Below are 12,230 nucleotides of genomic sequence, written 5' to 3'. Positions count from 1 at the left end.
AGTCAGACAAACGCACTGATAGCTATGCTGATATTTAACAAACGTGACAAAACAGGACAATAATGATGACAAAAATATACAATGAGTGATTCAATAATTTGTTAGTCACATTTCAGATGTTGAACTCAGATTATAGTATAATACAGTGTATGGGGGTGAAAGGGTGTGACATTAAGATGCTCCCATAACACAAACATGATGACACCTTCTATGAAGAGCAGATTATTTTACCCAACAGTCTCCGATCTGAATTAAATTTCATTATTCTCGCCCTCTTATGTACTGAATGAAGATTTCCACATTGTGATGGTCTTTTTGCAGATCCTTTCAAGACTGTTGATACAGTTGTTCATAAGAATTTCTTCAAATCAAGTCCTCAGACAGTTTCAAAAGGTGACTTACATGGAACATCACTAGGAAGCCTGGTATTTACTCTATACATAAATTATATGTATTTTCAACTAAATATTGCAATGTCTATTTTTATGCTGATGAAATCATCTTGACTGAACACTGAATCAGGCCTTCTCTGTAGGCCTCAGTCTGTTTTTTATGACCTTCAGAGCTGTTTTATAGATTTAAAACCTAATCTAAACTCCAAATAGATCATAGCATTTCACAAATTCATGGAGATTTGATGTTCTTACGTCAATCTTTGCTCTTAACCCTCCCGTTGTCCTTGGGTCAAAATGACCCGCAGCTGTGTTCAACCAAGTTCTATTTTATTTTGATATTTTTTTGGGATCATTGGTGACAAGGAGGCTGTGAAGAAACCCTCACAGCCTCCTATACAAATAAAAATATAAAAATAAAATAAAATAGAACTTGGTTGAACACAGCTGCGGGTCATTTTGACCCAAGGACAACGGGAGGGTTGAAACAGTTGGTTTTGGTTTGTTTCTGTAGATTTTAATGTGAAAACAGTAAAGTTGTGCAGCTGCATGAAACCTCGGTGCTACAAGGATTGGGCTGAAGACATTATTCAAACTAAAATAATGGCAGTTTATCCCACTTAGCAGAAATACGTCAACCTGCGCACGGCCTTAGTGAGTACATACTGTAGTGACCACAATCATTTGCTGGTTGACTGAGAGGTTAAACAGTCGGCGGGCAGCAACAATGTAGATGTAAAGGTTGTGTGGAAAAGCTCGATGAGAGACTGATTATTACAATAATAAAGCTTTGTCCTCTTATCTTTAGCTTTTGTGGCTCATTCTTTGTTTTAGACCTTTATGTTTTACTCCATATTACGTCAAAAACATCCCCCTCTTCCTCTGCTGAAACACAGCACAATAAGGACCCGAGGACAGACTGCAGTCCCCACACAGATTCTTCAGCTGGGCAGAAATTAAAACGTTTGATCAGAACTCTGAAGCTGTTTGTTTGGCCGGGGTAAAAGAGGCTATTGTATGCAAATTCTTTGCACAGAAGCATATGACCTCGCCAGTGCAGGGCAGTGGCTAGTGTGAGAGAAATCATTAGCAATGCAAAGTCATGGTGCTCTGATACTCTTGTTCACAGTCATAAACTGAAAAAAAAAAAAAATCTGCCAATGTCGACGTAAATGTTTCTGGATGTACTGTATTCAAAGCTGCAGCTGAAGGTGAGTTGCTGTTATTTCTCACTTTGTTTACAGATCATGTAGCAGAAAGGTTGGATAGTTTGTTTTCAGTGTGTTCAGCAAGTTTTTTTTCTGTGCTACGGTTAATCTGTGCTTTACTGTTGCTTTGCTTGAAGGGGAGTCTGGATAATAGGCAGGAAGAAATGTCATGGATAATCAATTCAACTAATTTATATGCAGTCGGTGTTACTTATTTTTATATGCAGCCATACACCTGGTTACTAAATAAAGACTGACCAATCACATTGCTTGAATTCTTGTAAGTTAAGGACCACATGAGTCTTTCTTTATTGATCATCAAGACAATTTTGGAGCCCAAAAATATTTTCTTGCCAAAAAGTGTTGCAGACGTTACGTTGGGCATGGGTGCCCACTTTGCATGCTCCACCATGGCAACTGGTGAAAGCATGTCACATGGCACATGGTGCCAGACCTCAGTATTGCACTCTTAAGTGGCCTGCCAGCAGCAGAGGGGGGCAGAGAGGCTTCCTTCTTCTCTGGACTCACATCCATGCCAAACCAGCGGGCCAACATCGTCCTTCACGCTGCCTCCTATGCCTCTTACACCTCCAGCTGAGCCCGGTAACATCTCTGACATTTGTACTTGACCAAGAATTTAAACATGTTGGGAGGTCACAGAGCTATCACAGGAGATAAAACACACATCACTTTTAAAGCTTGAAATCAATTCTGGACTCAGAAATTTGGGGGTTTATTCATTTAAGATGAAAAACTAAAACGCGTGATTGCACAAAGTGCTCTAACTTAAGGTCATTTTGTGATAATTTCTCGACTAAACTGTCCCATTGACACAGGTACAGTATTATGTGATTTAATATTTAAGTACTAATTTAGACTGAAGTTGTGCATTTAAGTTTGCTTCTAAATATTTGAATATAATCCTTTTTCAGGATTGCAGGTGCAACTACTATTTATATATTCATTTATTATTATCATTTTTAATTAATCTTCAGATTATTATCCTATGTGTATTTCATGACACTATAGTGTCATAAAATATTCAAAAATAGCCATCATAAATTCTTTATAAACGATGATGTCTTGCGTACTTGGTCTGACTGACAGTTCAAAACCCAAATATATTCAGTTTTATGTCACAGAAGACAAAGAAAAGTAGCAAATCCAAACATTAAATAGAAGCTGGAACTAGAAAAAGTTTAGCATTTGTAATTCAAAAATAATTTATTTCTGTTACCTAACTGATTAATCGTCTAATCGTCATTTCAGCTTTAATTTTTTTTTAAACTGTTCAATTAAATCTGCTGTAACTAAGGATGCTGGTTTGAGCATAAAAGGACTGAAAGCACAATTATATAATATAATGCAAATTATAGCACAATGTCATTATAGAGATACATGGAGATAACCTAATAATTCATGTTAAATAACTTTTTTCTTCTCTTGTAAAATAATCACAGTCATACAGTCAAAGTAATCATTGTGTCCGTCATATCAAAAAATATTTGCTAGTGATTTGTTCTGAGCGCGTCAGTCTTTTCAGGAGCTTTAAGATGGGTTTTGGCTAAACGAGCAAGAGTGAGCTCTGCTGGTACCTATGAATGAGTACCGAGTGTAACGAAGAATAAATGATATGTATTTATGTACCTTCAAGGGCACACTCAGTCTTAGTTTTGGTGATTGTAAAAAATAAGTAAAGGTGAACCAGGTACTTTAGTGCATTTAATGACCGATTGCTCTTCTGTATTTCTTTTTTGGAAGTGAATAAAGTAGTGCTTGAATGCCACTTCTAGCTGTCTAATCTTAAGAAGTTTTCTGAGCCTCTAAATTATTGAGCGAGCTGCCTGAGGAAATCATGTCAGCAGAGTCTGTGATAGCTCGTCAACATATTTCTATTGGAGAGCCTTTCCTGATTTTAGTTCATTTTAGTGATCTATTTTTACCCCGTTTTATCGCTACTTCTGGGATTATATGTTATTCTATACTGTCACTATTTTACTTTTTAAATGGTTATCGCACAAGGTCATTTACTTTATACGATTATTTTGTCACTGGATGTTACAGCTTATTGAATTTAATGGTTTGTTTTTGTGTGAAGCACTTTGAAGATGAAGATGATCGTGATGATGATGATTATTTTAATTTGGTCAATTTTTTTTTACACATTTAAAAGTAAATATTTTTTTTATAACTTTTGCTTGTATTTGGTAATGTTATATTCTGAAAAAAAAATTATGTTTTATGTTTATTTTGTGTTTATTGTGTCGCCTGTTATTCGATGATTTATTGGAGGTTTGTTATGTTTTTAATGTGTTGAAAAAAAACTTAAACTCTAAAGACAGAAAATCATATCCAGCAGTGTCCTCACGGTTGTTGCCCCTTTTGTATGTGTTGTTCGCTTCAGACCCGGAACCAAAGATGAACTGGGCATCGTTTTATGCTGTCATCAGCGGTGTGAACCGACACTCCACCGGCATCGGTCGCATCTGGCTCTCTGTCCTCTTCATTTTCCGCATCCTGGTCCTGGTGGTTGCAGCCGAGAGCGTGTGGGGCGACGAGAAGTCTGGCTTCACCTGCAACACCCAGCAGCCGGGCTGCAACAGCGTCTGCTACGACCACTTCTTCCCCATCTCCCACATCCGCCTCTGGGCGCTGCAGCTCATCCTGGTCTCCACTCCCGCCCTGCTGGTGGCAATGCACGTGGCCCACCGACGCCATGTTGACAAAAGGCTCTACAAACTGTCAGGCAGGACCAATCCCAAAGACCTAGAGCAGATAAAGACGCAGAAGATGAAAATCACAGGGGCCCTGTGGTGGACGTACGTCATAAGCCTGTTGTTCCGCATTATCTTAGAGGTCACCTTCATGTATGTGTTTTATATGATCTACCCTGGTTACAAAATGATCCGGCTGGTGAAGTGTGACTCGTACCCCTGTCCCAACACGGTGGACTGCTTTGTGTCTAGGCCCACAGAGAAAACTGTCTTCACCGTGTTCATGCTGACTGCGTCAGGGGTTTGTATTCTGCTCAACATCGCAGAGGTGGTCTTCTTGGTAGGGAAGGCCTGCAGTAAGCATTTGCACAATGCTGGAGACTCAAGCATGGTAGCCTGGATCCAACAAAAGCTTTGCTAGTACTAACAACACACACAGGGTTCATACAAAGGGACATATAGGTGACAAGAAGCATCCCATTCCAGTGTTCAGAGATTAATGCAGCAGTCCAGGAGTCAGTATCTACTTATAGAACCAAAACACTGTACAAAGCAGCACTTTGCACTTACATGATATAATAGCTTGGTATTTGACCAACTAAACATCACAAGTAACTTTTTATGAAAAAATATCAGTGTTGAGCAAATTGTAGCCTTATACATTTTTTATCCTAAAATGACAGTATTAAATTAGGACACATGCTATTTTATATTATACAAGAAAAGTGTGACAATGTTGTAATTGGGTTTTTTTGGGGCGGGGGTGGAGGGGTGGGGGTGGGTTGAGGGAATTAAAATTAATATTTTATATTTTACTTCAAATATAATCACAAACATGATGCTTCTGTTTAAATGTCTATGAATCTAATGGACTGGAGGATTTATTCCTTTTCATCAGCTGTTATTTGCGAGATGTTTTACTAACATATTGTAAACTTATTACATTTCATAAATGTTATATGTAACTTTAATTTACACATTTTTACTTAGATAAGTAAATATACTGAGACATAAACAAAAGAGCGACTTGAACAAACTTTTTTTCTGAAGTTTACTACTGATTGCTAAACATGTGGTTTAAATGTATTTATTTTAAAGCTGGATATATTGTCTGTGCACAACAGAATAAAATCAACCAGAGTTTGTTTAATTGTGTTATTTTTAATTAATGCTAAAGTAACTTGTGAAATATTTACAGCCTCATATATCCGGTTGACTGTAGTGAAATTTATTAGAGCACATTAGTTTGAAACTGTTTTAGTGTCTTTTAGCATGATTTTCTGAATTCTATGTGATAAATTAGAGCAGAGCTGCAGTCATTAAACCGCAGTCCCCACGGTGCCACTTTGTGATTCTTCTCAGCTGCCGTCAATGAGACTGAGAGAAAAACAACAGGAAAATTCATCAGTCATTTCGTCACCATCTTCAGACGTGAGAGCCCGTGTCGCCACTTGTGACGAAACGTCTCAGGCCAATTAAGTTTGTCTTGTAAAGGCCAGAGTGCAGAGTTTTAGGGTTATCAATAGCATCGTCACGTAAAGGGGTCAGTGTAAGGGTGACAATAACTGACCCAGAGGACAGCTGGACCTGCCATGGCTGAGCACTGAGGGCGCTTCTCTTTTTATGGAACATTCACCATCAGTAGAGAAAAGACTGATGAGCAGTGTACCAACAACAAATTCATGCTACCTCTCATTCCACTTTATGATTGGTATTAATGGTGAGTGTGTTTCCAAAGTCCAGATAATTTGTGGTGCATTTTAGCCCCTCTCAAACATTGAAAGGTTGATTTTGGAGGTTGGTCTAAACACCCTTGTAGCAAATTATCAATAGCTAGGCCGTAATAATGAGGTCAGCCATAACACTGCTTGGCTTTTTCATTAAAAGCTGTCAAATGAATTTACGGGTGTTCAGGTATAAAGCTACTGTAATTGGAAACCACAAAATTCCACGCGTGTACAGGTCAGTAAATATAGTCACTGTTCTGTGATTTGCACCAGAGCTACAAGAAACTTGGATTTGCCACAACAAACAGAGGAATTTCAGATGAAAGCCAAAATGTGATTTGGTTTTGTATAGCTATAATACCACCATACATATGGCCTGTGTGTTACTCACTGAGCAGTATCCCTCACTGGAGCACCGAGGACCAGCTCTTCGGTGTCTGAAGCTCCTCCACACAGTCAAGGGTCAGATCACCATAAAAGTGACAACAAAGCCACTCCCTTAGCAGTGAATTATATTTAGAGCACACTGACATGTAAGCTTAACCTGCATCCTCACTGGACTCCTCAGCTGCCACTCAGTCGAACAGAAACACCTCTTGGGAGAGGGGTTTTAGATTTTTCCCCAGATGGGAATGTTTTCATCTGCGCTCACACTGAGAGACAAGACAGGGGCTTGGCTGCGGTGGCTTGTTGAACACTGGCCATTGATAAGGTCAGAGAGGGAGGGAGGGCACCAGGCAGGATCATAGTCTCAAACTATCTGAGAGAGAAGTTTATCTTGGAGCTGCAGTTTTTTCAGTGGCTCAGGGAACAAGGCCTGTCACCGAGAGACTCTGAAGGAGATGATCATTATCAGGTAGGTCTTTCTTAATGAAAATACAAAGAGAAAGATCTACGATGTCTTACTTAAAAATGTTAAATTCATACTATAGTTAGAAATACTAACAGTTCCAACTTGTTATTACATAGTTATCTTACAGTACTTATTGTATTGCTTCACTGAATGTAACGATATGAATGAGGTCAATTTTAAGATCATTTTTTAACGATTACAACTGTATGAAAAGTGTTTCTTTCAGTCCTGGTTTACAGTCTGTATACATGTTTCAAACAGGTGCTCAGATTCCCAGTTAGTCTACTTCCGATCACTGATCACCCCGTTACTGAAAGGACAAGTACAACTACTTGTAATTTGTTTTTCTTTCTATGCTGTAACAAATAGGCCCTGAAATGTAAACGAGAAACCTAATTCTGGAGTTGGGTGGTAATGTTGGGTACTGTGTCACAAGACCCATGCTGAGGCCGGGAGTCTCGCAGACCCTGCTCCAGGCTTTCTCTCACACACAGTCAGCTGTGTCCTGTGTCTTTATCAGCACACACTGGATAGGACACAACCTTTAAGAATACAAACGGTGGATTCATGATGGATCAATGTTTCTATTGGTAAGTTTCCGATTGGGTTGTCAGAAGTACAGTAGCCTTTGGTTGAGGGGTGCTTAAAAACTTCCAGCAGTAAAAATAAATACTGTATTATAATGATGTGCATGCAAGGAATGTCCTGAGGTCATGACACAACTGACTTGACCTGTTTATTGGATTGAATGTGACTATAATACGTGAAGAGTTTCACTTTATTATGAAGAAGATTTCGATGAATTATTGCACTTGACTGAATTTATGTCATAGTTCCTACATTTAAGTTTGTGGCACAGTTATAGGGCATAAAAAGTCTAGCCTAATCATTCAAACAGATATCATTTAATTCATTTAAGCTCAATTAGAACCAAAGAATCTGTTCACTGCCTTTGTATAAAACTCTTAGTAACCATGTTGGGAGATTAAGTGACATGACATCCTGAACTTTGTGCTTGCTAGCCGAAACACAAGTGTCACTATTAATTACAGAGGTGTATTTGTGTGTCAATTACTTATTCACAATGGCATTATTACTCACCCTGACTTATGACATGTTGTCTCAGTGTCCCGATGGAAAGCTGTGTGCCAACTATAGCCAGACTTGGGGAGGTCAGTTTGGATGCCGACATGTTTGAAGGGGACGGACTGCTGTGATGTACCCTAAAAAATACTTCTCTCATCAAATTTTCAGTCAATAAAATTTCTCCATGCTACACACAGTATAATATATATTACATATTCGTAGTTCATTTATGGGTTGCTGATTTTTAATTGGTCCAAGCAACGTGATCTGTAACTTCTTCACAAAACTGAGATTATATTGAGGCAGATTGAGGAGGAAGCAGCCAGCGCTGAAATGAGCCAAGCAGGCTGTCACGTTTGGACTAAATGACTGCGGTATTTCTGAAAAAATAAACTTAAGCTTCTGGTCTTTTAAATTACTGTCCTTTGGCAGGCTGTGCTGTGGCAATTTATCTTCTGTACATCCAACAACGGAGCAGAATTTCCCTGACATTTTGGTCGTTCTTGCAGCTTGCTGGGTCCGGATGTTAGGTCTGGTTGCTTGGTCCGGTTGCTAAGGTGATGCGAGGACTCGGCGGTTTCTTCCATAGCAGTGTAGGTGTAAGGGGGGTGGGGCTTAGTTATGTACTTCCGTCACGATATGATTTCATAAAGTTACGGAAGTACAAACGACACGCTGAGAGGGCACATATACTGGATTAGCGCTGTGTGCATTAATGAGCTTATTAATAGTTTTGACATTTTCACAGTGTTTACCCAGCACCCATACCCTCGTTACTATGTAAATTGCAAAGAAAAGTTGAATGTATACAATATGGGGCCTTTAAGTCAATTGAAAAAGGTCAGAAAACCCAGAGTACACCACAAACTACAGGCAACATTTGAGATTAGCAGGCCAACATAGTGTTGCAAGCTGCATTTAGGGGCTGAAGGACAGACATTTCTTTGGGGAATTGACTCCAAAAGCACAGCTTAAAGAATAGTGAATATTTACATTCAAACCAGGCTGACAGGTATATCTACTTAAAAGGTCCTAAATAATTCCCTGCAGGTTAAACTTCTTATATGTTATTATGTAGTGATTTTTGGAGTGTTCAGCGAATTAGAAAATATACAAAGACATGACTAGACCAGAGTCTGCCACATTAGTTGTATATTTCATTCAACTAAAAATACATGTCCCCTCTCCTTGCAGGCTTTTCTCCTGGTTTTGCCGATAAAGCTGAGGGTATATTCGTGAGCCAGCATGGGAGACTGGAACTTGTTGGGGAAGCTGCTGGAGAGTGCCCAGGAACACTCCACTGTTGTGGGCAAAGTCTGGCTCACTGTGCTGTTCATCTTCCGCATCCTGGTGCTGGGAACCGCCGCCGAGAAGGTGTGGGGCGATGAGCAGTCCGGCTTTACCTGTGACACCAAACAACCCGGTTGTCAGAACGTCTGCTATGACAAGACCTTCCCCATCTCGCACATCCGTTTCTGGGTGATGCAGATCATCTTCGTCTCCACGCCCACTCTCATTTACCTGGGCCACATCCTTCATCTGGTCCGCATGGAGGAGAAGCAGAAAGAGAAGGACCTTGCCTTGCAGAATGAAAACCACCATAGCAACAAGGCCAAGAAGGCCCCAGTTAAAGACAACCAGGGCCACGTGTGTTTGCATGGAGCCCTGCTGCGAACCTACATCCTCAACATTATTTTTAAGACCCTGTTTGAAGTAGCATTTATTGTAGCTCAGTACTTCCTTTATGGCTTTGAGCTCAAGCCGATGTACACCTGCAACCGCTGGCCTTGCCCAAACGTGGTGAACTGTTACATCTCCCGACCCACTGAGAAGACAATCTTCATCATTTTCATGCTGGCCGTGGCCTCTGTCTCCCTTCTGCTCAACCTGGTGGAAATGTACCATCTGGGTTTCACAAAATGCCACAAGGGTCTTCGCTACCGGCGATCAAAGGCAATGACTGAGGCTACCAAGGCCCTACCTGAAGCGGTCATGCCCTTTGTCCCGAGCTACAGCTACTGCGCTGGCCATCCTGCAGTGCCTGAACCTTTCCCGACGGACTCAAAGTACAGCATGGCAGAGCCCAGCTCTGCTTACAGCCCCTACAACAGCAAGGCGGCTTACAAGCAGAACAGAGACAATATGGCCGTGGAGAGGAAAGGTAAAGCAGAGGGCGATGATTATAAGGAGAGGAAAACGTCCAGTTCGGCCTTTGAGATGCCCGTTGAAAATCAGCGCAGAAACAGTCAGTCAAGCAAGCACAGCAACACCAAGAGCAGGCTGGATGACCTGAAGATCTAGGAACCAGCTGTGTTTTAACCCAAGACTCTGGATCAACAGGAGAGGCCGCTATGCATGAAGAGTTTTGGGTATGGGAGACATTAGGGACAAAAAAAACCTACTGAGCAAACAAAAATCAGACTGTAGATTTGAGTGAAGATTTGAGAGAACACAGGGACACATTTGTGAAGGCAGAATAAGTGCTGAATAGACTTTTATAAGAACTCACCAGCTCACAGGACTTTTTATTGTGAGAGTTCATAACCAATGGGCGTCAGCAGAATCTACCTAGAAACTGGGCCATTACTTAATCATATCAACCTCCTTTTTATAATCACAAGTGAACCTGAAAGATCAAGTATTATTTAGAGGCCAGGGTTATGAAATTGAATCTGCTCTCGCGATGAGTTTGCATGTGACAGTGAATTTTTCCCTCATAAAAACCACATGAATTTCACATGTGCAAAAACTCATGTGGCCACATACACATGTGATTGTGTTGTCTTGTTGTCCATATCCATTGTAATTTGTAACCAGAATACTGTAGTTTTGTTTGTTTGTCGGTTGTTTACAAGTGTTTACTTGAAAAAAATTTTTTGTTTGACCAATGTGTTTCAGAAAGCAAAATCTTACCTGTTTTATTGCCATATTACTGTTTGTTGCTTTCATCTATCAAATATTGGCAATAAATGTCAACATTAATTTAAATATCCAACAAATATCACAGACAAAAACATCCAGTTCTCATACTTACTTATTTGTGACTGGGTACTTTGATTAAACTGATGTGCAGCAAAGGAGTGTTTCCTGTGTTGATCGCTTCAAATATCAGATATCCTGTGATCCTTGAGAGGCTACAAATAATTCCCATCTCTTTCCCACCTGCGATGTAGATGTCACAGATACTCTGGAGGTATTTATTCTGCTCCCAAATGGAGCGCTCCACACTCCCATGCAGCTAATTTGCTATTTATCCACTGCTCAGGGCAAAGAGATGATCGTGTGATTTAAATAAAAACTGCAGCCTTTAAAAAGTGATTCATCCCAGCAAATATCCCAGCTCCAGAGCCAAACTAAAGCAAGTAGATATTCACATAAGTCTCTTAGAAGACAAACTATGTGTATAATACTTAGGTTTCAGGTGGCTTCAATATGGCTTCAATATGATCTGCCAGTGTCTGAGTGCAGACCTGCTATTTTAACCCAGAATCTGCCATGTTAGCTGCTCGGCTTCCACCAGCTGCAGCAGACACACACAGAGATTGAGTATGGATGGTGTGGATGGTCCCATTTCCAAAACACATGCCATGAAACGCTGGTGAGAGCTGTGCTTCAAAGGCTTCCTCTCTGCAGCCTATAAATAGCACTCATACACACTTGGAGGAGCATTGTAGGAAAAATGGGGGTAGGGGACCAAAAGTTTCTTCTGCATCAGTAACACAGTGTCTACTAGTTTGGATCATATTCAGCATGTGGAACATGAAACCTGGTTCTTTACCTGCATAGATCATTACATTATGCAGGTTTTGGATAATCTGTGTACAGTTGTGTGTAACTTCTCACCATCTCAGCCACGATGTTGTCCAGCAGCAGAGTTCAGAAACCTGGATCAAGTGTTTACATGTCACACAGTCCCGGTTTCCATTGGAGCACTCCTGGTAGCACATCCAGGCCTCTCAAAAACAGGACATCTGAAAGTAAAATAAGATGTTTACATGAGCAAACAATTCAAATCCAGTCATAACCAAGGTACTAGTGTGCATGTAAACACTCTCATTAATAAGCTGTTGTCAGCAATTTTTCCTCAATAATAAAAAGGTGGCTTGAAGTTTATCAAATCATGAAGCAGCACTAATATTTGGGAAATTATGTCACACAAACACCCCAAAAAATGATTGGACATCAGTGCAGTGCATCATCTTGATTAATCTTGACGGGGTGAAAACCGAACAGGTGATGGGGGTTTAGGG

General features: G+C 40.3%; 2 protein-coding genes across 4 annotated transcripts; both read left to right on the top strand.

Annotated features, from left to right (window-relative positions):
- Window positions 1–1,453: 1,453 nt before the first annotated feature.
- On the top strand, window positions 1,454–5,071 carry gjb1a (gap junction protein beta 1a). 2 transcript variants are annotated; one of them, XM_069700519.1, is made up of 2 exons: window positions 1,454–1,603; window positions 4,005–5,071. In XM_069700519.1, the coding sequence occupies exon 2, from the start codon at window positions 4,019–4,021 to the stop codon at window positions 4,733–4,735; it is 717 nt and encodes a 238-aa protein (XP_069556620.1). In that variant the 5' UTR covers window positions 1,454–1,603; window positions 4,005–4,018; the 3' UTR covers window positions 4,736–5,071. The 2 variants fall into 2 exon arrangements, with proteins under 2 accessions (XP_069556620.1, XP_069556621.1); XM_069700520.1 differs by lacking the exon at window positions 1,454–1,603 and adding an exon at window positions 2,105–2,203.
- Window positions 5,072–6,816: 1,745 nt separating this feature from the next.
- On the top strand, window positions 6,817–11,047 carry gja2 (gap junction protein, alpha 2). 2 transcript variants are annotated; one of them, XM_069700517.1, is made up of 2 exons: window positions 6,817–6,897; window positions 9,175–11,047. In XM_069700517.1, exon 2 carries the CDS (start codon window positions 9,226–9,228, stop codon window positions 10,279–10,281), a length of 1,056 nt encoding a protein of 351 aa, XP_069556618.1. In that variant the 5' UTR covers window positions 6,817–6,897; window positions 9,175–9,225; the 3' UTR covers window positions 10,282–11,047. The 2 variants fall into 2 exon arrangements, with proteins under 2 accessions (XP_069556618.1, XP_069556619.1); XM_069700518.1 differs by lacking the exon at window positions 6,817–6,897 and adding an exon at window positions 7,445–7,484.
- The last annotated feature ends 1,183 nt before the right edge of the window (window positions 11,048–12,230 follow it).

This window comes from Brachyistius frenatus, unplaced genomic scaffold, assembly GCF_029030835.1.
Source record: "Brachyistius frenatus isolate BFR_SWC_R1_liver_20210118 unplaced genomic scaffold, ASM2903083v1 Contig_34, whole genome shotgun sequence".
NCBI classification, from domain to species: Eukaryota; Metazoa; Chordata; class Actinopteri; family Embiotocidae; genus Brachyistius; species Brachyistius frenatus.
Note: the sequence above shows the minus strand (reverse complement) of the source record. Positions and strands in the feature narration are given on the sequence as shown.

What these genes read in the sequence shown, in the direction of transcription:
- gjb1a (XM_069700520.1), top strand. Translation starts at nt 2,176, where the DNA reads ATGCCTCTTACACCTCCAGCTGAGCCCG. An exon ending in TACACCTCCAGCTGAGCCCG is followed by an intron (nt 2,204 to 4,004) that starts GTAACATCTCTG and finishes TGTTCGCTTCAG; the next exon opens with ACCCGGAACCAAAGATGAAC.
- gja2 (XM_069700517.1), top strand. Translation starts at nt 9,226, where the DNA reads ATGGGAGACTGGAACTTGTTGGGGAAGCTGCTGGAGAGTGCCCAGGAA.